This window comes from Zosterops lateralis (assembly GCF_965231275.1).
Source record: "Zosterops lateralis genome assembly, chromosome: 1".
NCBI lineage: Eukaryota > Metazoa > Chordata > Aves > Passeriformes > Zosteropidae > Zosterops > Zosterops lateralis.
This window is the reverse complement of record NC_139762.1, coordinates 140,458,716-140,484,237: the sequence shown is the minus strand read 5'-3', so window position 1 is coordinate 140,484,237 and position 25,522 is coordinate 140,458,716. Positions and strand designations below refer to the sequence as shown.

Below are 25,522 nucleotides of genomic sequence, written 5' to 3'. Positions count from 1 at the left end.
CCCAAATAGAAAATTTTCAGTCTGCTCCTTTAACCTTGATATGTAAAAGTTCTTGGCTTTGACCAGCCATGGCATGACATTTGTGTTGACATCTGTAGTGGAGCTGTGATGCTCTGTCATTGCTGCAGCACCTGGGTCAACCTTGCCAAGGTGTAACTTTTCCCTGGAATTTTTATGTTTAACTTTATATTAGGAGTTTGTCTTGTACACATAACAGGAGTGTTGATGAGAATGGTGACAGACATCAATGGTGTCTTCAGCTGAAGTTGAAATGCAAATTCTGAAATGTTGAGAAAGCAAATGTGTTTTCTCATTTCTGTTAGAGTACAGCAGGAACAGGTTTGAACTACACATGTTTTGGTAATTGTCTAAGCTCTGCTTTATCACAGAGAAGCTGTGGAGTAAAAGATTATATAGTGTTTTTATTTAAAAGCAAACCCAAAGAATTTATAACCAGATAGCCTCTGTGGTACAGGCAGTATGTGCTTCTCACTTGCCTCATGTGTTCTGAATTTCCCTGTTGAATAATTTGTGCAGATAATTTCATGTAGCATAGTTCTGTTATGCAACATGGGTGGTTTTGGTAGGGTTTTTAGTTGGCTGCATTTGGATTGAAATGTTACAAATTTCTGCTAAGGAGAAAAAGCAATAGTCATGTCAAAATATTTGTTGAAGATTCTTGTTTTTGAACATTATGTTCTGGATATTCACACTTAATCAGATCTTTGAAACACAGCCTGGTAGATAGTGAGATTTTTCTTTTCCAGAAACAGCTAACCTACTTACTGGATGTATTCCCTGACTTCAATTAAATGTTTAATTTAAGGGCAGCTTTTATACTAATGAAATTGCTTGAACTAAAAGAATTATGTGTGAGCACAGGTATGAGCACCTGTTGACTAGAAAAATACATTTTACTTGGAGTAGCACTGTGTGACTTTTTGAAACTTTTTTCTAGCTTATTCTTTTCTCTTTTGGCTTATGCCATTGGCATAATTATATCTTTGGTTTTCAAGGTTTTGTTAAATATAATTGTTAGTTAAATTGTTTTTAGCTGCTGATTAGTAGTCCTTATGACTGACTGTAACATATAAATTAAGAAACCAAATAAAAAAAAAAAAAGAATTTTGCCAAATGTAATTTTCCCACATTCTTCCTTTGAATTACTGCTGTGAAATTTATTAACACTTCCCACGCTCTTCTGTCAAATATTTGTCAGTTGGAAAGGGACCATTCTGATTTAAGAGGTACATATATTAGTTATGTGGAAAATACTCCATGATTTGGCCTGTTCTTGGTTGCAGTGAGGAGGCAGTTTTTTGGTGACTTCAGAGCAGCTGCAGGCAAGCTCATTAAACTACAAAACATTTTGTTTCCTTGGCCTCCCGCACACCGTGTGGCTCTTTGCCCCTTGTGTGTGCAGAGGCAGCTCCTCTGACAGCAGGTGGAGCCTGCTGGTGCCTTCCCTGCTTTGTGCAAGGTGAAAACAGACAGAGGATGGAACAATTGAGTAGTGCTTGTTCATTTCTATATTCATGCATGCTACTGCTTTCCTTGTGTTAGTTCACAAGGAAACAAATAAATGACCTTTAAACAAATAAATGACCCACCCTCCCCAACCCAAAATATCCATCAAACTTTAAAAATTATAATTTTCTATGTGAACAGAGTTTTCGTGCCAAGTGTAGGAGGGAAAACAGCACTTGAAATGGAATTTGAAATGAGTGAATTCTTAACTGGCATTTAACATTTTTAACACGTTTTAAGAGGCAGATAACTTCCTCGTTTGGTTTATCCTCTCAACAATTTTGGAAAATTCATTTATTTGTGTTTTGTTTTTCTAGTTTTTATTGTGTATATATAATAAGTATGTATAAACAAGATTGGTAATGGGAAGGGAATATTTATCTCCCTGTGAAAAAAAATTCTGAAATATCAGTGGCTGGAGATCCATTATGATTGTGTCTATATAAATATTTCAAAGACTAAGCTCTCTTATGTTTTTAGTGAAAATCAAGCCATAGTTCTTATCAATTACTGTCTCCACTCTTTCCATCCAGCATACTTTCTCCCTCATCTGGAATGTTTCTCATGTAGCCTTCACACTTTACAATGGGACCCACTACTTAATAAAGCACTTTTTATATTTGCTTTGTTTATTTTGTAGGTGAGAGAAACCCTCTTAATTTTATGACAGCATTGTTGACTACTTAAAACAGCATTAAATAGGTTATGATTCTGTAACATTTTCATATTTCAGCTATTACAGAAGAGTTACATCAGGGGTGTCTGAAATTATTTTTTCAAGTTTACTGCTTCATTCTGGTATCTTAGGATGAGAAACATCAGAAGCCCAGGATCATGTCCTTTTGACTACTAACCTAAGGGACCATGGGAACCTGGAAAACAGCTGTCAGGGGGAAGTTGTGGTTTGGGCTTCCTTCAGCAGTTTGCCACTTGCTAGGACTAGGCCAGAAAAGAAAAACCTGTATTTTGTTTTGTCTGTAACTATTATAATACTGTGGTCACAAATTATATAATGGATTCTCTGCATAATATGCAAGAAGTGCATTCAATATGAAACCAGACACAGGTTTTTTCAGCTGATTTTTAGGTAACTGTCTTTTCTACGTTGAAAAAGTAGTGACTTCTCCAAATATATCCTTAATTAAGCTAAGAAAAGAAACAAAACAGGAACTTGCATCTGGAAAACTGTAGCTCTTTGTACATCTGTTAATTTAACTCATGGTACCTTAACTTTGTGTGCTGTCAAATTGGTGCTTCCATGTTTATTAATGAGTATGCATGGATTTCTTTAAGACTTGGTAATTTGGAGCAAGTGTTCCTTTTGTTGTTATCTGTTATCTGTCATTTCTATGTACACATCATCCTGGCCCCGTTTGGGAAAGTTTAGTGTTTAGGAGCTGTTCCACAGAGAGTCAAAACCATTCATACTGAGACAAGACGTGATGAGTGATATCATTATCATTCATCCTTACATTTCTTGCATTTGTTCTGGAACGCATTTCAGTAGACCAAGAAATGAACAGTTGTGTTTCATCCATTCCTTGTTAAAAGGTGTGGAATTTTTTTTTTCCGTTGTTGTTACTTATGTATGAACAGTCTGGGCATCTAACATAAAAAAATCAAATGCTTTAGAGATGAACTTAATTTGGTGCCCATCAAAGCCTTTGTGTGCTTTTAAACTGTACGTGGACGTTTCCCCAAATATTAAAATGTAGTTTAGTCACTTTTCCAAGCTTTATTAAAATATGGCTGTCGTTGTTATTTACAGAAATCGCTTTGCAACTCTCAGTCGATTAATCTTCATGTGCAGCCTTGTTTGCTATTGATTTCTGAACCATGGGACAAAAGGGTAAGAAGGCTCATGCTGATTGTGCATGCAAGTGTCCTATTTCTTTGTGCATGACAACAAAGCAGAATTGATTTTGGGGAGCAGGGGCAGGATTTCCATTATGTGATTAAATGCATGTCTCTGGAAAAGCCAGGGCAAACTACTTTTAAAAGTGTTTTGGCATTCCCTTTCCTTGATACATGGATTTCCTTCCCACCATTGGCCACTATGGACCTCAGTGGCTCTCTAGGGAATCACGTTCTTTGTGGGTTCCTGAAGATGAAAGTTAGCTGTGGACGCCACTCTTGGCTTTCGAAGAATGTTATTTCATTTCTAGAAAGTTACATTATTCAAGATTAATTCATGCAGGAATTAGACAGAAATGAATAAAAGGTGGGGTAGGTAGATGAATGGAAGTCCTCCAAGTCTGCCAAGAGTTCAGGAAGCATTCAGACAATGCTCTCAGGCACACAAGTATGATTCTTGGGGCTGTCCTGCACAGGCAAGGAGTTGCATTTGATGATCTTTGTTGCATCCCTTTGTAGTCAGAATGTTCTACATTAGAATATTCCTTGTCTAACAACGCGTAGACCCCAAGACTTCAAAAATAGTTGGCCCCTGTATAGGTCATGTCCAGCTTGAGCTCTGTGAAAGGTCTCAGTCCTTTCACTTTTCAAGAAGAGCACAGTTGTGATTCTAAGTTGTACTTGGACCCGTTGCAGTGTTTTGTTGATAACAGTCTGTACTTTGACTGGAAATGGGCACTCTGAGTCTTTGATTGTGCTTTGAGAAGGGTTACTCATTCCTTAGTAAGAGAATGAGTAAGGAATTCCAGTCTAACACTTAGCTATAAAATTATGCTAAATCAGTGCTCCTTACTGGTACTTCTGTAAAGCTGTTAGTCCATAAGGAATTGGGTGAAGATAAAGCTTCATGGATATTTTGTTAGAAGTGCATCAACAAATACCCAATAATTCATGCTATTAAAACAAGTTTTCTTATGTCCATTAAACTGTGTAATGATTAAAAAAGGACTTCAGGATGATGATACCCTACTTATGAACTTTATATGTAATAAAATGTGAATAATTATAATTGATCTGTCTGACATGATGGAGCTAGCAGAGCTCTCTTGTCTCATAACAAATGCAGTGCAAGTTGTTTTAAAGATTTTCTATGTGCTTGTGGTTTTTTTATTAAGTAAGTTTATGATTTGTTACTGACATTGGTTTAGACACGAGCTTGAAGTACCTCAGAACTGACAAAACATAATTTTGCAAATTGAGTCTGGATATTGGAATTGCAGTGTGGTTGGAAGTGCAGGTTGTGGGCAAGAACTGCTGGATTCCTGCAGAAACCAGTGAGCCTGTGTGCCCACAGATGTCCTGTCTGGTTTCTACAGAAAGCTGAGACACTCAGGATTTACTGGTTAACAAGATGTATTTATAAAACTTGTTTGTGTATAAATATGAAACTGTCTGTCTCCTACACTGACCATCTTCTAGACTGGCCTGTTCGGTTTGGTGGGAAACAGAAGTTGTGGTAGAGAAGGGACATACACCATCTTTAGGTAGTGAAGGTGCCCAGAAAAGCAAATGTGGTGTGTCTGTGTTCCTCTCTAACTTGTTAGACAGTACAGGAGGGGAGAAATTGCTATTTAATTACCTGGGATTTGTGGTTCTAGGTAGGGATATGTTCTAACCTTTTATCCCTCTGTTTGGTAGAACAGCTGCTTTTCTATTCTTGAGGGAAACCTGAATTCAAGATTAAGTTCTCTTTAGAACTAATGGGAAAGATAACAACCATGAGAATATTTTATAATTTGTATTGACCTAGAAGGAGGTTTTTTTTTCCAGTGAAACTTATGGCGTCCCTGTCTATGTTTTAAACTGTGAATAATTGAAAAGTTGTTGGATAAACTTCTGTTGGTGATCTGTTCAAAAGCTGCTCTCCTGTGAAGGCAGGATGAACTAGGTAAAACTGCACAGAAAGAAAAACACGTAAAATGGAGTGCATTGGCAGCTCCAAGGACCTGTTCTTGATAATATGGAAAGAGATTTCTTTTCTAATTTTTGATTCCTTTTTCTTTTAATGGAAACATGTATGTTTCCATGTCCAAATGGCAATATCTCATTTTGTAAATGCTTTCTGGGAAAATGAAACTGCTAGGAATAGACACAAACAGAGCCCTTAATTGAAGATTGGTGATACTTAAACAAGAATTTGATTTCTGAAGCCTTCGTATCCTCTGGGACTCTGCATTTCAAAGTGACATTACAACAATTTTGTTTAGCATTTTATTTTTCATTAATGTCAGTACAGTTTAAACTCTTCCATTACTGAAGAGGAACAGATGCTTTATCAAGTTTTGAGCTCTGTGTATGTGCCTCAGAAGACTTGCTGCACTTTCTTCTCAGCATAAATAGTACAGTATGGTTCTGGATTCACAGAAACACTTTCATCCACTGTTATGTTACTTTCTCTGTATACTGTGTATTTTGCAGGAAATAAAATGTATGCAATTTGGTGTTGGAATACTTGTGAACAGAACATTTTTCTTTTAATTAGGAAGTGTTTTTCAAAATCTGCGCAAATGTATTGAAGCCTGTAGCTGCGTTTGCTTAAATGAAGGTGAAATTTGTTTTTGAAGCTCTGGCCATGCTTATATTGGTATTTTGGATGTTTTAATAGAAGAAAGGATCTATAGAACGACACTCTCTTATATGTCCTGTAACCAGGTCAGTGGTTTATGCTGAATTGATTAAAATCTAGTTTCCTGAGCTAAGCTTACCTTCTCCATTAGCTTTGAGGGTTCCAGAGAGAAGGCCTGTGAACCTTTGCTTCCTCATCATCAGGACTTTTAATATAATAACATATAGTAATGTAATCATGGCATTTTTTCACTCACAGAAACCTTCTCATGCCTTGTTTTTCAAGTGGCAATGTGGTACCTACTCCCCTGGTCTCTCAGCCCCGTGTGTTTGGGCAGTGTGAGCTGCACTGCACCGTGGGGCAGGAGTGGAGAATTAAATCCTCCCACCCTGTGTACTACAGTCAGAGGATACATCCTGTGATGAGGAGGTGATGCTACAGTTCTGAGCATCCTTTTTGCTAAGGAAAAGGATGACAGCAGCGTAAGATTCAGGGAGTTCTTACCACTGCAGCTGTCTTCCTTCCCTGTGGATTGGATTAAGAAAGCAAATTGCATCATCTCAAGAAAATGGAAAAAGTAGCAGTTGTCAGAAAAGTTCATATGATTTACATTCAGGTTTTTCAATGCTCAGAGTTTCAGGTGCTTTCCTGAACTCCTGGGCACTTGCTGACCAGTTACTCATTGGTTTGTAATGGGCTTGTTGTCTGTGGGGCTGGTGACAGTTTGTCAGTGCCATCCTTATAGCTCTCCTCAAATAATAAAGACGTGTAGTATTGACAAAATCTTCCTAAAATTCTGAAAGTAGAGAGTGTTTGACACTTTTCCATCAGTTTCTTGGTGTAGGGAAGCAACAACTTCCAAAGCAGAAGAGGCTACTATGTAATGCAGATTGCAGTTAACCAAGAAGATAAAACTTTAAACATCTTGGCGACTTTCACATGTGTCAGGAGCCATTCCAGTTTCTTTTGTGAGGCTGACCCTGGAATTAAAACATCTCAAAAGCAGAACTGTTCATGGTATTTAAGTGACTGTTTGTGTTCTGAGATGCTAAGTAATCCCTATGTGCTACTGCCCTAAGCTTGAGAACTTTAAGGTCCCATGAATTGTAACTCCTAGAGTTGGATCCAGACCTGTGATCTTGTCCTGCTTCCCATGGATTCTCCTCTGATCCTCAGGTATGCAAGGGGGTGTTCCTCTAAAGGCAATAGCTCAATCCACATGAGTTCCTGTAGCAAAACAGAAGCAAGCAGCAAGTGTTAAAGCAACAAAATAACTCTTTTCCTTGCTGGGAAAGAGGACTGTGTCCTATAGAATGAGGAAATGCAATGGCATGGGAAATGTGGAACATCTGTATTAGAAATTTTAAAACTAAAACTAGGTCCAGGTAGAGTGGCACAAAGAAAGTCCCTGTCAGGATACAGCATTCTGAAAGTGGCTCATCTGGGTGAGAGAATGGCTTAGGGTCAAGGCTTTGAGCAGGATTGTCTGGAATTCAGAGGCTACTTCCGTGCCAGGATTGTCACTGTGCTGGGGATTTTCCATTCTGTGGTACCCATGGAAATTGGGAGGAGCCAGGCATTTGGACAAGCGGAGATAGGTGTGTTAAGTAGCAGTAGTAGGACGAGGTTGCTGTGATGATGCCTATCCTTCTTTACTTCTTTTATTCAGAATTAAATAGTAGGTAAAGAATGTCTTCCTGGCTCAGTGTGTTAGTGGATGTCACAGTGGGTGTTTTGTCAGTGTGAGGAGTCCACTCCATGCTCTGCTCTTTGCCTGGATGGAGGAATAATAGCAGTTCATGTGCTTCAGAAAGCACACAAAGCCTCATCAGCCTCTTTTGCTCTCTATATCTCCTTTAGTCCAGTAGTTTATTTACATTGCATTTTTCAGTGATTTATGGAACACTTTGTTATGAAATCAGTATTTGTTTAGAAATAAGAGTACAATGAAATAAAACCTCTATTTTTTTTCTGTCCACTGGATTTATCACCTAAAACTCATTTCCCAACTGCAAACCAAATACTGGAAACAGGAATGAAAGTTGGACTTTGCCTGTTCATTTTTTTCCCTGAACAGATTTTCAGTGCCAGCTGTGATGAAGAGGGGTCAAGGAGATTTATGTAAATGTCTCTTTCATGTCTCTTAAAGTCTCTTTTTTGTATTGCTTCAGTGATAGTAGTCAGGGAAGTAAATGACATTGGCCAGCTTGCTAGGAATATAAGTAAGGGGAAGAATTAAGAAGCAGAACTCATGTCACAGACCTTCTTCCACTGGAAAAAGATTAGTTTTAGGTAATTTTAATGCTGTATTAAAAATAGAGTGACAGTACTATGTCAAAGCAGGAAAGGAGGAGGCGGTGTTGAGTGGAACAGAAATGAGCAAGTAAAGCAAAGTTATTATGTGAAACCAACAAAGGTGGGAGAAAGGAGAGACAGTGTGGAAACAGTGCCAGTGGTGGAACTTAAGGAAGGCAACTGGAGAACCTGATGTAATGGAAAACTTTCTTTTAATGTATTAGAAGTCTTTAAAACACACAGTCCCAAAGGTATTATCTTGCCGGGGGATTTGTTCTAATTGCCACTGGCTCTGAAAAGAATACTTCATTGAAGAAGCTTGGTGGTGAACATTATTTCACTAGCTTGGGGGTTTTTCCTACTTCTTATTAGTAACTTCAGGTGCATTGTCATTTCTTGCTTTCATAAAAAAGTTTATATTCAAATTATCTTTACATGCTTTCCCCATAGCAAAATGTGCATCTCTCCATGCTGATTCCAGCATGCAATGCTGCAGGTTTGGAGAAGAGTGGCTGGAAAGCTGGCAGAAAAGGACCTGGGGGTGCTGGTCAGCAGTGGCTGAACATGGGCCAGTGTGTGCCCAGGTGGCCAAGAAGGTCAATGGCACCTGGTCTGTGTCAGGAACAGTGTCACCAGCAGGAGCAGGGCACTGACTCTCCCCCTGTACTCAGCACTGGTGAGGCCACACCTGGAACCCTCAGTGCTCAGTTCTGGGCACAGGACAGACACTGAGGGGCTGGAGCATGTTCAGAGGACAACAGAGCTGGGGAAGGGTCTGGAGCACAAGTTTGAGGAGGAGCAGCTGAGGGAGCTTGGAGTGTTCAGCCTGGAGAAAAGGAGCCCAGGGGGACCCTTATCACTCTGCAGCTGCCTGAAAGGAGCCTGTACTCAGATGGGGGTCGTTCTCTTCTCCCAGACAGGACAAGAAGAAATGGTCTTGAGTTGCACCAGGGGAGGTTTAGATTGCATGTTAAGAAAGTAATCTTCACTTAAAAAGGTGGTTAGGCACTGGGATAGGCTGCCCAGGGGAATGGTGGAGTCACCATCCCTAGAAAGGTTGAAAAAACATGTGGATATGGCACTTCAGGACATGGTTTAATGGTGAACGCAGTGTTGGTGTCAGATTGAGGGTTGAATTTCATAACCTTAGAGGTCTTTTCCAACCTTAATGATTATATGGTTCCAGTTTAGAAGAACTCTTCTTGAAGTCATATCACACCAGAATTAACTTTAACTTTTTAGTGAGATGAAATTCTAAGGAGAAAGCTGATTTTTTGAGTGTTGTTTTCATTTGTTTCAAATAAACTGAGCACCAAAATATTTTTAAAAATAAATGTAAAACCTAGATATGGATGGAATTTTCCCTGTTAGATGTTACTGAGGGTTTGCTGTCATGGAGATCAGAAGTTCGCATCACAAGATGAACATCCTGTTCTCAAGACAAAAATTTCATCTGCAGGTTGGTCATTTTCTTAAGTGCAGTTTGTTGGAGAGAGGCTGGAAACCAGCAGCCACTTGGAAGTCAGTTGGCATTTGGGTGAGGGGAGGAGAGGCTCATCTGGGGGATGAGGCTTCATCCTGTCTGAGTGATGAGTCCACTGTGCCCTCTGGGAGGGCATTCCAGGGACATTCCAATGGGTGATCAGCCCATCCTTACAGCAGTTGCTCTTTTTATAGCAGGTTGAAGAATATTTTTAATTAACTCCCTTATATGGCTGGAATAATTTCCTTGTTATAAAATAGCGGAATGCAAATGCCCTTGAAAGTCATTTTAGTTCTGAATTAAATGCGTCAACTGATATTAACAGCTCAGAAATAACCAGATGTATGCACTTTCCTCAGCGTATCTGAAATAAATTTATTTTATTTTATTTTATTTATATTTCTCATCTCAGATATAGAAAAATAAGTAAAATAAAAATTTAATGTATTGAAGCCAAATAAAATTTTACATAGTTATATTTAAATATTTTACATAGTTATATTTAAGTACATTGAGCAACCAGATGTAATTTTAACATTACTTTGTTTCTTGATATTAGCAAAAGATGCATTTTTCTGTAGATTGAAATTTTTTTGTTAATTACATTTTTTGATAGAATAAGATTGTTTTAAAAAAAGCTTGGATGATTGCAAATAAAGTTAGGGATTACCAGATCCAGGCTTGGGACATAATAAAAATATTCAGTGAGTGAACATGACATCTTGCTTCAGGTTATTAATGTTCTGTACACAGTTGACAACTGTTGGACAACATGACAAAACTTTGGAAGAAATTCCAGTATTAGATAAAACAGATGATTTGTTTTCCTAGGTTTTGATAAAGAAGAAAATGTGGCATTTTAAACTCAGTTGGCAGAACTTAGTCTTTTATGTTTAAACCCGTCTTGAAGCTTTTATTTTCCTGTAATTTTGTAGGAGTAGTATATAGCACAAATATTCAAGCACGCTGTTTTGAGGTACAGCTTTGCTGTAATGGGATTTTTCTAATTTATAACACTGTTTTCTCTGAGTTTATTAGCACTAATCTCTTAAGTCTTGAATTCAGTTTTTATGTAGTGGAAATTATTGGCTGTGTTTTTATTAAAAACAGTACTTATAATTTTCAGGGTTTATAAAAATGTCTGTCTGTATGAAAATCCTGTATTTGTGTATTCCCAGGTGGATGTAGTGTAGGAATTGGAACAATAAAATGCTGAGAATTAATGGGAAACTGGAAAGTAACTTCAGAATTGCTTAATTCAAAATTGATTTTCTACCTGATGTATCATAATCATGTTAATGATTTAAATTCTGTAATCCTTGCTTCCTAAACTAGGAAGTATTATTAGAAATAATATTAATTTCATTATTTTTAGATTGTTTCTTTAATCTTAGATGTAAACCTTTCTGTTAAAAAAAAACCCTTTTGGTCAGTAGTCTGCCTTAAATACATTTCTCTCTGTATGTTCTCCAGGAAGACCAAGTGAGTAGGTTTTGCTAAAATATTTATCACTCTACAGTGATGTGTGGCAGCTGTCTGAGGATAGTTTTTCCTGAAACTATATGGAATTTTTTACTTCTATTCAGAGAAATAAGGAACTGCGTTTTCCAGGCAGGTTGAAGTAGTGAAATTGGAGAAGCTCGGAATTGGCGGAGCTCGGAATCAGGCATTGACAATGTATCTTTTATCCTTTCCTCTTTTCTTGTGCCTGGCCTTGCTAACAGAATTTGATACTGAAGTTTTTCACGTGTTGGGTGGCTCTATGCAGATGCCACCGACCTGATCAGATAAGTTTACAGTATTGCAGAGCCCTCACGGGAAGTAACCGCGGCTATGCCAGTGCCAGAGAGCAAATTCCCGGGAAAGGAGACAGTTCCCCGAGTGTGAATTCATATCCAGGATGAGGCAGTATGTGCAAGTCCCAACTGTTGAGCAAGAAAAAGCCTATGATTACAATTCTGCTTTTGAACCAAGGCCGTGTATGTGTTTGGGTAGGTGAAATTACCATTTTCTGGTGGCGGGGGCTGTGTCTTGCTACTGCTGTTGTGTGCAATAAATGTGTGTCAAAAGAAGTACCCGTGCAGCTGGTCAGTGTGTGCAGTTATAACATGGAAAATGCAGATGGTAGGACTTCTGTAGCAGAAGAGAATGTGCATGTTTGAACTTGATAAAAATCCCACTAATGGAGAAGCAAACAATATTTTTTTTAAACCTTTTACATTAACTATCATGTTACAGTGTGGAATTCTCTGTAGATATTGCTTTAACCTTTATATTTCCGTGCATAAAATGATGTAAAGCTGTATGCACGGGGGAGGCCATTAGAATGCAAATTTTGTCTGACACTAAAAAGGAATTGTCCTAGGATTTTTCCTCAATAAACCTGCATAAAATGGAACAGTTCTTTTTTTACCTGGCTGTTTTCTACAGACCTACAAAACAGTTTATTTATGTGAAACGAATGTGTTTATTTTTGTAAATTTTTATCTGTTTTAAATTGGTATCCAAGAAGTAGGGAATCCATTTTTCAGTTGCTCAGCTTCTATCCATCTTTGACAAGATTCACCTTTTTGGTCTATGTAGTGAAATGTTCCTAAATTTTATGGGTTGCTTTTAATGTAGTTTGTTGACTTGATCATTTGGGGATTTTGTTTTGTTGCTTTTTTTTTTTTTTTTTTTTTTTTAATCATACATTCTTTAAACCTATTCCTACGATTCTTTAAGTCTTTCATGGCTATATCAAAATGATATAACTGAGAAATGGTTAGTAGTTTTTCCACAAAATCTGTGTCATGACTGTTAACTATTCTGGTTTTTGCTTTTGGTTATCATTCATTTCTGTGTTGTTTGGAATGCCTGACAGTTTTATTTCTGGTTGTGCTCTGCTGGAAGCTGAAAGCTTTGACAGATTAAATCTTACTTTCTGGACAGATTAAATCTTACTTTCTGATACTTGAATGTTCTGTTTTATGTAGGAAGTTCTTTTGATGGTATTAACATAATAGTTTTAGGTTTATACTTGGATAATAAAGAATTTTTGACAGGTTTGTGAGTTTTTTTCCATGTAAACAGTACCCTAATAAAATACATAGCAATGTAATGTTACCAAAATCCAAGATGAGGAGAAAAGTTTTAATCGTATGAATACTTACTGGTAGGCCTTTTTTTGTGTCAAAATTCACTATGTTCCATAAATTTGAAGAGCAACATTTCAATAGAGCAATATTATGTTTCCATTAAATGAAACCATCTGGTGAGGCTGCCAGAATGAGCTGGTACTGTTATCTGATCTTTTTTATACATCTCAAGGAAGTAACTGTATCCAGATTTTATGTTAAATTTATGTAATTAACACAGGTTTGAAACACCATTTTAAGATTTAAATTACAGTTCTTTGCAAAGATTTTCTTCTGTCACTTAAAGAGGGAGAAAGTAATTCTAAAATGTATTTTTAATTGCCTCTGGCAATATTTTAGAATGTTTTCCTGCTCTTGTTACATTTTAGATAGTTGTATCAAAATATTTTGCTATAGTTATTGTTAGAATATTTTGTTATATTTAGTAGTAATCAAACATTCTGTTTATTGTGGACCCAAGGTAATGGTCAACCATAAGGTAGAAAACCAAATAGGAACACAAAGTACAAAGAGTGCTGAGCCAAAGAGTGCTGCAGAGTTGCATACGTAGCTCAAGAAATATTTAGCAATATTATGTGGGTTTTGGTGGATTTTGATGGTCTTACTTGAATTTCCCAAGATGTTGCACAGCATTGCTCTCAATAGAATATTCTTGTAGAACTGTCTAAATTATTTCTATTTTAAGTCAAGTAGAGTTTTAACCTCTTTTCATACCTGTATTTTCCACTGGCATATTAAAGAACTCTGATTTTATCTACTTCATACCTGCGGCTTTCATGTAAATGTAGAGTTTTACATTTGTTAGGCCTCTGTAAGTGGTATATCAGCAGGAGTGCTATAAAAACTTGTCAGTAGTAACAAAGTACTATTTAACAAAAAAAAAAAAAAATCCAGTTGTTTATTCCTTGAGTGCTTTTTGTTTTCATAATTATTTACTGAAGTCGTAAGTCAGTGTCAATGTTACTGGTGATACAGGACTCTAATTCATGAGCTAGGCAGAATTAAAGTCCATTGGGGAGAACTTGGAGTTAATGCACAGTTTTAAAATCATAGATCTGTCTTCAATAATTGTTTCTGATTAAATAAATTACAAGAATTAAGTTGTCAAAGTATGAGCAGAATACATTTTTTTCCAAGAGACAGTAGTATCAGAAAACAGATGTAATTGAGGGAGAATGTCTACTCCTGTAGAGTCTTGTAATTAAAACTAAGTACAGCAGTGAAATCTTTGTTATTAATCTCCCAGATGTTTTGATGAGTATGATTAGAATCCACTAAGTTTACTTAGATATCTTAAGTAAAGAAATACAAGTCTTGATGCTTTTGCAGAGAAGTTGTAATCAAAAGTTTCTGTCAAGATACCCTTTGTTATTTTACATTTTTTATTGTTTTAAGCGAAGTGTTACAAGATTTATTTTTTTTTAGTATATAAATAGATATCTTTAGTGAGACATTTATAAGGTATTTAGCTACTCTGAGTCCTCCAGGTGTTGAGACTTGAAAGATGAGATCTGCATGTGTGCTTGATACATTATTACTGAGTGTCTTATTTACTCAGTGGATCTTGATTGGTGTTGATCTGAGGCTTGACCAATAAGTTAATCTGATAATATGCCCACTAAAACATTTAAAACGTGATTTGTCAAATTTTTTTAAAAACAAAGGTATAAGTCTACCCTGATAAACGGTTGGACAGATACCTAGAAACTTTTTTTGGGATTTTTTGGTTTGGTTAGGTTTGGTGTTTTTGTTTTGTTTTGTTTTGCTGAGTTTCAACCAACCTCCAAAGTTCTAGTAGTTCTTAGTGTTAGAAAAAAGACCAAACAATACTTTGCAGGTTTGTTACCTTTTTAGAGCAGGCAGCATGACTTCTAAAATTAATGAAATTGAAGTTACATGCATTGTTCTGATTATATGGATTAAGAGTAGAGTAAAACTGAGATCAAAAAAATTCATTTGTTGGATTCAAGTGGCTGTCCTTTCACTGATGCCCAGTAAAAGGAAGGATAAGGGATAAGGAAGGCAGAGCTTGTTTTGGTTTATATGGGTGCCTTTAAAACAGATTTCACTTTTGTTTTCTTTTTTTAGAATAATGCACACAATGCACATTTGGCTGTTTTGAAGCAGTCATTCAGGATGAAGATAAACCTGCAAATAAAGTAGCTCTGGTTTTGATATAACTCAATTTTAGAATTCTTGACTTTGCTGCTTGTTTTTAGGAATGGATGCCAGGTGCATTCCTACCACCCGAGATCCTTGCATATTTTCTCATGTATTACAATGTGGTAATCATTTTGCTTATTTGACTTACTTGTACTTACTTTCAATTCCCTTGGTTTGGCTTTCTTGCTGATAGCCAGCAGAATTCTGTGTTATCTTGTCCCTCCACACTTGTGAGCTTGTCCCTTGCGATGAGTCCCAGGAGTGTGTCCTAACTCCGCTGGGTCAATCTCTCCGCAGGAGTTTGCTGCTGCTGCGCCGCGCTGCGTCCTCGCTACAAGCGGCTGGTCGACAACATATTTCCTGAGGATCCAAAAGTGAGTCATGCCTTTAAGATTCTAAGGGATTGCTGTTGGAAAATCTGGGGTTAGAGCTTGTGCTTTAGTAATTTGTTTTTAAATTTTATGTTTTTCTTTTCTCTTTTAACATTTTGCCATAAAATCTGCTTTAGCGCTTAATAGCTTTAAGAGAGGTTAGTAGAATAATTTATCTGGAGAGGGATCCCTAGAGATGATCTAGTCTAATTCCATTTCCAAAGCAGGGCTGCACACTGAAGAATAAAATTAGTATGTTTTCCTCAGAGCAACAGAGATTTCATTAAACAAGGTATTCTGCTACAGAGGTAGCACTTAACTTCATCACTTTTTAGAACCACAAAAATTTGCTTTCTTGTGGTTGCAGGTGTGAACATTTTCTGCTTTTCTACAGGACTTTACTTTTTTAATTCTTAACTTACTGACTGTGAGCTTTTTTATAGTTCTGGTAGACTGTTGTGACCCAAAAAGGTTTTTTCTGGGGTTTCTTAAAAATTTTTCCAGGTATTCATCTACAATTTTATTTCTTCATTTCGCTGTAACAGTCTTGGAGCTATATGAAAGCCTAGCTCTTACTCTGTGAAAATAAATAACTTCTGTGTACCATTGAGGAATGCATGTGTCTACACATAATCATTTGACAGTTCAGACTGATCAAGAGCTCCTGTTTCTGCTGCTCTATTTTTTTAAGTGTGTTACCAAATTTTTTATATCTTTTCTTACAGCAGAAGTAAGCAGCACAGTCAGTATTTGCGTCATATTTGGCTTATATGTTACAAAAAGTATGTCAGCTTTTTTTAAATTGTGTTGTTACTGAGTGCCAGTGATTATGTAAGTGTATATTACTGGCTTTAAAGAATTTGTTTTCTGTGTATACAGTTTATTGAATGCATGGAACAGTATGGTTTTATAGGTTTATTTGTTCTAATCTAGTTTTTGATACAGGTATAGAAACAGCTGGAAATGCTACAACTGGAGTGTTTTAGATTAAATATGACTCAGTAGGTCTGTGTTGGCACTTCTCAGTCTCTGCTTTGGTTTGTGTTCATTGGATCAGTGGAGGACACAGGCCAGTTCAAGATGTTTTCCTTGAGTTGCAGACCTTCTCCAAAGTATGAGAAGATTTGCTTGATAAAATCCATTACTCAATAATGAGTGTCTTAAAAGCTTCTCAGTAATTTATTTGAAAAACAAATGTTTTTATGAATTTCCAGGGGAAAAAAAAAGATAAAAAAGACAAAAAGCCTTATCCTGCTTACCTGATAATTATGATTATAACCTCATCTGAGCAGATCCATGTTACAGTTCATGTTGGAGCTAATATGTTAATCTTTAATCTTGTTCTGACAATTAGCTCTCAGGTGCCTGAGAGTCAGCCTTGTTCAAGAGCTGACACTGAAGAAATAAAATATTTAAACTACAATATTAAATATTTAAACTACAATCTTGTTTGTATATTTTATCAAAATTATGCATTGAATATACTTAGTTGGGGGGATGGGAAGAGGAAAAAATTACATTTTGCTATTAGGAAAAGTGTGTCTTAGAACTGGTCACTTATCTCACTGCATACCTTCTCTTAGAATACCCTTTCCTTCACAAAAAAAAAAAAAAAAAAAAAAAAAAAAAAAAGATGGAGCCAACTAGTTGCTTAATTTCCTTTAAAAATATTTTAGTTGTTTCATGTTGCTGATTTTTGCAGCTCAGGTTATGGCAGTTTTGTTCAATACTTTGGGGTTTTTTTTCAGTAGCTTATTTCCATCTGTAAGGCTCTGATCTTTAAATGTTACCTAGAAAACAGAGGAAAACCACTTGGAATGCTTTATATTTCCTATGAAGTGTTTAATTTTCTATTTTGTATTTCTGTTTCTAGGATGGTCTTGTTAAAGCTGACATGGAGAAACTGACTTTCTATGCAGTTTCTGCACCAGAGAAGCTGGATCGGATTGGGGCTTACCTGGCAGAGAGACTGAGCAGGGATGTGGTCAGACATCGCTATGGGTGAGGAGAGAAGGCATTCAAAATAAACGCCAACAAGTCATGGAATTTCATCATGTTTGATGTGATCAAGTCTGGAAGGCAAGAGAGATCCAGTCCTTTTGTGGTCAGTTAAACTTGTCTGGCTGCCAGGTGCCCACCCAGCTGCTCTCACTCCTCCTGCTCAGCCAGATGGAGAAGAAAATAAATGGGAAGCTCCTGGGTTGAGATAAGGACAGGGAGATCACTCAGTTCTGTCATGGGGAAAAAGAGACTTAACTTGGCGAGGATTGATTTAATTATTGCCAATTAATGACAGAGTAGGACAGTGAGAAATTAAAGCAAAGCTTAAAAGCATCTTTCCTCCAGCCATCTTTCTTCCTAGGCTCAACTTCACTCCCAAGTCCATTACCTCAACCCCCACCAAGCAGTGCAGATTAGGACTGGGGACTGTGGTTACTTCATACCATCACACGTCCTGTGTCTGCTGCTCCTTCTTCCTCACACTCTTACCCTGCTCTTGCCTTGGGTCTGTCCCTGTAGACAGTCCTTCAAGAACTGCTCTAGCATAGCTTTTTTCCTTGGGTTGTATCCTTCAGGAACAGGCTGCTCCAGCATGGATCCCGTGTGGGATCACAGATCCTGCCAGAAAAGCTCCTGCGTGGGCTCCTCTCCAATGGGGCCTGACAGAAGCCTGTTCCAGCAGGATTTTTGTGTGGGCAGCAGTTTCCTTCAAGGAACAGCCACCAGCTCCAGCAAGGAGTCCTCCATGGTCTGCACTGTGGATTATTTATGAGTACTTCCAATATCCCTGGGGGGCTCAGGGATATGGTGGGTTGGTCTTGGAGCTGACTGTGCCTGTCATGGGGGCAGCTCCTGGTTTTGAACAGAAATCACCCTGCAGCCCTTGCTGACAAAACCTGGCTATGTGAGCCCAATATACCCTTGAATATCAGTCAGGATATAGGGAAACCAGATAATCTTTCTTTTCAGCCCTTTTGCCTAAATCAGATTTTTAGGTGAGAAATATTAAGTCTAAGAAGTGGCAGGAATTGTTGAAGAAAAGCAACATCCATCACAGACCACCATTTTTTGGTCTTCATGACATCCAAAGCTGTTTTTGTAGCTTTATACAAAAGGTAAATGGCCAACACTCAATTCTATACTTCCCTCCCTCCTATACCACCCCTTTCCCTGCCATAAAAAAGAAAAAAGAGAGAAAATATGGATGTAGGAAATAGCCCTAAATATAATTTTTATACAATGGGAAATATATGCCTTCCATTCTTTCTTTTCTATTTTTTGTGGTAAGATCCTAAATTGAACTGAGTTAATGATAAATGTTATACATCTTTATCTGAGTCTTTCTAATTAATTTTCAGTTATGTTTTAATTGCCATGGAGGCACTGGACCAGCTTCTTATGGCTTGCCATTCTCAAAGCATAAAGCCATTTGTGGAAAGTTTCCTTCATATGGTAGCCAAGCTTCTGGAATCAGGAGAACCAAAGCTGCAAATCCTTGGGACTAATTCTGTAAGTAAGCTCAGGTGCTAAATCAAATCAGAGAAAATGTTTGCTTGGGGAAGTAGTTTGAGAAGTCTTCAAGGATCTGCCAGTTGTCATGTATTGGAAGATGCTGTCTTTAGCAGGGTGTATCCTTTGGGCCTAAACACAGAGCAGATACCAGCTGGAGGCAGATAAACTGTTTTCCTTCAGTGTCCCAAATTATTTTGATATCTGGGCTCATTCCCTGTGGAATTAACTCCTGGAAGGACAGGAAAGCTGTGCTGTGAGTTCATGTTTTGAGTCTTTAGGCAGCCCTCCTGGAGCCAATATATAGGTGAGACAGTGTTTTGTTTTCTGGCAACTTAAGCTGCATGGAAAGATTCTGAAAAATAGCTTTGAGTATTGCAACCACACCATTTTATCAGCCTAAATATTTCAGGATTCAGATCCAGGCTTGAAGGGCATAACTAAAGTGTCAAAATGAAGATTTAGAGATCTAGTTTTCCAGTGAGAGTGATGGGGTATAGCTCTGTCATACTTCCCTTCTAACCACTGTATTTTCCAGCTGGTAGAATTAGAATCTCATAAATTACAAGATTGTGATGTGGACTGTTTTCACTTAAGAGTGATTTTTTTACACGTGTATAGAGTAAGGCTTCCATTTCATGTAAATTATTGCCACTGTTAACGGGGAGGGGTTTGTTTGCGGAATCAGTAAAGCTGTTGGGCTTTTGGGCTTGTTTCCCAGCTGATGGAATTAAATGGAGTTGCAGTTCAGGAATGCTGGAGGGTGTAGTACAGTGATGCTACCCCAGAGCAGAATTTCTTGTTATGATGAAGTAAAGAGAATTTTGCTGTAGTGTAGAGTAGAAGGGTCCCCTTGTTCCCTCACTAGCAGGGCAGCTTTACTGAGGATAACAAGATCTATATCTCATTATACATATAAAATTTTACTTGCTTATTTAGATATCATTGAGCCAGGTTACCCTGCTTTTTTTGATTTGTTTGTATAATAATGCCTGGGCAAGTCCTTTTAGGGAAATGGTTTTGGAAGTTGTTTCCTGGGCTGCCAAATGGCGAGGTGTACATCACTTTCCAGTTGTTTAAAATGCTTGGTTACTGCCAACCTCCACTCTGATGTACAAGGCATGTGCCGCTCAAAATGCATGTTACTGAACAGGACTCCACTTTAGGGTAATCTGTTTGATATTCCTGTTGGTTCCTAAGTCTTTTGTGAGTAAGACAGATTAATGGACTTCCTGAATTAGGAGATACTTTGTGTTTGTCTTCTGTAAAACTCAGGAAAAAAAGTTTCCCTAAATAAGAGGTGAAACTATTTGAGGAAAGAGAATTTTTTTGTGGCTCTTTGACAGTATTCCAAAACTTTATTTTAGCTTAACTCTGTTAATTTCCCTAGGTACCTTCTAGAGTTAATGAAGACAGAGGATACAAGTCAATTTGTATTGACTTAAGAGGAAAAAAGGATAACAGCTTGTCTGTTACCAAGGACACTGCCTTACTGTGTTCTTAAACAAGTTTTGTTAGATTAACAAAGGAAGTTTACTGCCATATTCAGTCTTTTTTCTCTCCTCCAGAGGGAAACAAACAAACGAAAAACAGAAAACAAGAGGAGATGATTTGGTGACTGAATAATGCTTCATATGCTTTAGCTGATGTACCACTTTGGAGTGCAAACTGGTATTGTCTAGAAGAGAAGACTGGATTGGATATGAAGTAAATGTTTTTAGAGTTTTAATGTTTTTGACTGGTGAGAAGTCAGGCAACCTTTGGAGAATTTTACATAGCATTTCTAGGAAACTCAGTTTAAAGCCCCCACAAATTTATGGTCTGCTTAAATTTAAAATATGTGGAGTACGATTGTGGCTCTAAGTAGGTTTTGATTATTTTCTACCTAAAGCTTCATTGAGACAGAAAGGCAGTGATGACTTTGAAGTAAAATTCAGACCTCTTTATTGTAGGGTTTTTTCAGCCTCACAGATTTTGCTTCAGCTGTGGGGACTCTTGTGATTTCTTAAAAGGGTTTCAAGGGAAGCAAATCTCTGTACTGAATGTCTCTTGAACAGTTTAAGGGCTTGAAAAGGTTTGGAAGCTCCTACTGTCTTCTGAGTGTGTTTTGCTGACTTACAAATATTTGGTTTTGGACACAGAATTTATACTACTTGGTGCTCTATATTTTAGGAAAAAATAGAATTTTCACTTAGCTATTTGTCATCTTAAATTCATACTAGAATTTAAATTTAATTTAATTTATAATATAAGTTGATTTATTTTTGAAAAGCAAACCTGAGGATGACTATTTTAAATAAGTAATTGTTTGGGGTTTATTCATGTACTTTTAAGTCTGATCTTCAGGTTACATATAATTAGTTCCTGTGACCTTTTATACGTTGCATTTATAAGTTATGTTAGCTTATTTCTTACAGCAGCAGTGATTGGTTTATTTTTAAAATAATATAATTTTAAGTCTGTTTATCTAAGGCAGATGCTTAAAAATGGTGAGATTTCATAGTGAATATAATGAATAGGTGTTGGGGTTTTTTTAATGTAGAGCAAATTTCAAATTGATAATGTCTGTAAGGTTCAAAATGGCTTTTTCTAGAAGGGAAGATTTTTTATAGACTACGTGCTAGGATAGCATATGCTGGTGAGGAAACGGAAAAAATGTGGGGAAAAGTGATATCTCCTTGGCTTATGTGTTAGAGGATCTGAAGGCTGATTGCAATAAGCATTTCCTTAGAAATTTATGACAATACTTTATTTCTTTCTCTAATTTTTTGCAGAATCTCAGTAACTGAGTATCATGTAAAGCATTGTCATTGCTCATGTACAAATAACTGAATGTATTGCTTATGTCCATAGTGTTTATTACTAGGATAGAAGTAGCAAGCTTTAAAATATTTGACCTTGGGGTCAAAAGGTTTTGGAATAAAAGTTCCAATTTATATCTATTAATCTATAATCAATTTATGCCTATTTCTAAAGTTTTTAAAGAAGGTTCAGAAAATTTCTTTAGTGGGGAGCTGGTCAAGAACAATTAGATGCATAATTTAGTAAAACTTTCATCCTAATCCATATTTACAAGACTAAGCAAAACACAAAATATTTTAAGCTATTTTGGAATGCTGATGGGGTGAATCCTTTGTATTTTGTCAGTAAGATTTTTAAGGGTTTCATGTGAAAAATAGAAGATAATATGTGAAATCCAGTATCACCACATTTTAATTATGTACCACAAATGCTTCTTTAGTTGATAGGATGCCTTTTTTTATAGAGGCAGTATCTTTGTAGGAGCAGTGAAACAGTGATCCCATCAGTGACAGTGTTGAGCTTCGTGCATGAGAAGGTGGCTATTATTGCTGGTTGTCATCATTTGTTAAAGGAAGATAAACACACTCCCAAGTGGAAAAGTGATCATCCAGTGCCTGAGACAAAACTTTCATATTTGTTAGTGTTGGCTTATAAAAGCAGTCAGTTTGGACAGATGTAGGTAAAAATAGTATAAAATGTCAACACTTTGAAATTAAGCTGTGTCAGAATTAATATTTCCCAGCAGAGTCCTTACTTGTTTGCACTGTCTGCAGCGTGCTAATCTGGAAATGTGCAATGGAAAATTGCACTTACTGTAAGATACTTCTTTCATTCCGTGTACCAACACAGAATTGTGTCGTGGTAGTGAATTAGTACACAATGGAACAGTTCCATCTCTAGAATGCCTCCCCTTGTCTTTTTAATAGGGAGAAAGGTTAACACACAGCACTCTTTCTCATCCTGTGGGCTGTTAAATTATCTTAGAAATTGTGGATCTGCTAGAATTTGAGTAAGTCCTTTAGGGTCACTCAAAGTTAAGTATTGTTTGCCACACTCATACTTGTGCTTTCTAGTTCTGCAGTTCCATGGCCACTCTACTGTGGCCCTGTAAGCCAACATTCCATTGCTGATCTTGTTACACAACTGTACATGTGGTCAGGAGACTTTTTATCCAAGGGGCACAAAGTAAAATAGAATGTGAAATTATCCATCCTATTTGGATAAAACTGAAAGTGTCAGGGCACCCTAGGTATTAATAAATAAATTAAATCACCCATTTTCATTGCTGAGAACCTCGAATCATTTTCATACTGTCTTTGTAAAATTAACATATCAGGTGTTTGAAGCTTTTCTCTTGAGGAAAGTTGAAGTGCTTGTCCTTCTGGCATTTGCTTATGGAAGTGAATACATAACATTCACACTTCTCATTAAGGTTGTACTGTGTGGTTTGTAAGAGTCTTATGTTTGTGGCAGATCATGACTTCCCATGTGACAGTTTCATAATAATGAAATACAATATCTTGGCCTATAAAAGCTGGTAACTGCCAGTATTAGCACCCTCTTTCCCTGTGTGAAACAAGAGAAAATTGCAGACTGCAGAAGACAGATTGGGGAGCGCAGATATGAAAAAAATAATGTTCAGATTTAGCCTAGTGTTCTTACAGGGATTTACTTTAAGTAACATAATTCAAACTCAAATATGATACATAGTGATTATTCTTGAATAAAATCAACCTGGATGTCTTTAAAGACACCCAGGGACCATTAAAACTTACAATTTTTCTCCTTGTACTTGCCACATAGCAGTGATAAACCAGCATAAATGCATAGAAGAAATTTTGTTCTTGAGACCTCATATGATTTACTTACAGGGCTTTCACAAGCTCTCTCTCCTGGTAATATGATCCAAATTTCTTGATTCAGTCTAGAACAAACATCTTCTGAATAAATAATATGTTTCTTCTTTACTTTGTGATAGATTTATATCTTTTTATGCTGATGGAATTTTTATGGTTTCAAAATAAATGGAAATAAGGTACTACTAATGTAAGTTCCTTTCTGTACCTTCTGTATTATTAAATATAGAAGATACTTATACCTGTAAAACTTCCATACGTTACCATTGGATGCTTGCAGGCATTTACTGTGACTGAATGACATGGTTACATCTATAAAAGCTTTGTAAATAATTCTTACCCAAATGCTTGGACTTTCATAAGAGTTTTATCCTTGTTTAGGTTGGATAATTGTTACATCTGAAGTTTGTTTGAAAATATATGTTTAGGAGTAAAATGTTCTTTAACAAAAGTAACAAGACAAACACTGCAATGTATAGACTGATATCTACTGTAAGAACTTTAAATTTCTGTGATGGAATGGAATTTTACACTTTACTGGATGACAGTGCACAACTCAAAACTGTTACCACAGACAGCTTTCCTGTGGCCTAAATGCTCACTCATCTGAATGCTAATCCTGGATTGTGCTTCAGAAATGCTGTATGTTCAGTGGGAGAAATTGTTTTGTTGTACAGATGAGGACATAAAAACCTTTGCCATTTCTGGATCTCTTACTGTGCATGCTGTATTGAAAGGTGTGACTTTCTCATGTGTTTGTGTCCCTGCTGCAAAGCTGCACCCTGATACAGGAGACGTGCTTAGAACGAGGGAGTCCCTGACTATTGTTTGGCCTAAACTCATCATTTGTTCTTACAAAGCAGTTTCTTGGTACAATAAATTTTTCTGCTAGCAAAAACAGTTATTGGAATGTACTAAGCTTTCCTGTTGGTAGATCCTGTCAGTCAAATAATTAGTACTTCAGATAATAATGATACTAAAGGCTGATACTAAATGCAATGTGGATTAATATTCTCATTCTCACACCTACTCCCACAGTGCTCTGTGTTCTTCAGACTTTATGTTTCCATTATTTTCCATTCTTTTATGGAAGTTTTCTGGGTGAAGCATTTGTTAACTTGAACACTTAAATGTCTGGAAAATACTAAGATAATATTGTTTGGGGGTTTATTAAATCCTTGGTCTTCATGCCTTATTGAGATGTAAGGACTAATGAAATTCTTGTCTGCAAAATTAAAAAAAAAACCCAACTTTTTCTCTTTTGCTAGTAACAATTCCATTAAACAAACTAGGGAGCCATAGTACATATGAAGCATTTGCCAGGGTCTTTTGGGAAGGAAATGATAATTTTTATAACTCACTCTATTGCAGAAAACATATGGGTGCTGTTTGTAGATTGTCTTTCAGTCTGTGGCAGTGGGCCATACAGAATTAGGTTTTTACTTCTGTCACTTTTTTACCAGCTGAAATACAGGATATTCCTAACAGGACTTGTAAAATGGACTTGTACTGTACAATTCTGCTCCATTTTCAGTAACAGCTGAGAATGTAGTTTTATGAATTGTATCATTTTCAGCTGTACCTGTAGCTTTTAGAGGGTGAACTGGTAGTGCAGCTGAAAGGGATAAGTATTTTAGATAAAACAGGAAAAATGAGTAAAACAAAAGAGTAGAAAAAATTGTAGGTTTGTTTTGTTTTGGTTTTTTTTTTTTTTTTTTTTTTTTTTCCTGAAATACAGAGCTTTTACTTCCAGCTTGAAAACTTCAAACCCTCCACAAATCAGTGTGCTGTAGATCATGCCAAAATGCTTTGGGCTTGTCTGGATGTCTATGGGTAACGTGCTGATGAAAGCAGGTTTTGCATCATGAAAAATAGAAAGGAAATGCCTCAGGCTGTGC

The 25,522-nt window shown here is 36.9% G+C and overlaps 1 protein-coding gene across 6 annotated transcripts in view; it reads left to right on the top strand.

Annotated features, from left to right (window-relative positions):
- EFR3A (EFR3 homolog A) overlaps positions 1-25,522 on the top strand; it is a 79,730-nt gene that overhangs the window by 6,871 nt on the left and 47,337 nt on the right. For 5 of the 6 annotated variants that reach the window (XM_083875031.1, XM_083875030.1, XM_083875033.1 and 2 more), the window contains exons 3-5: positions 15,383-15,459; positions 17,330-17,457; positions 18,816-18,966. In XM_083875031.1, the coding sequence (XP_083731157.1) occupies positions 15,383-15,459; positions 17,330-17,457; positions 18,816-18,966 (356 nt within the window). Of the gene's footprint in view, positions 1-15,382; positions 15,460-17,329; positions 17,536-18,815; positions 18,967-25,522 lie in introns of those variants that run through there. The other variant, XM_083875035.1, reaches the window with a different exon arrangement.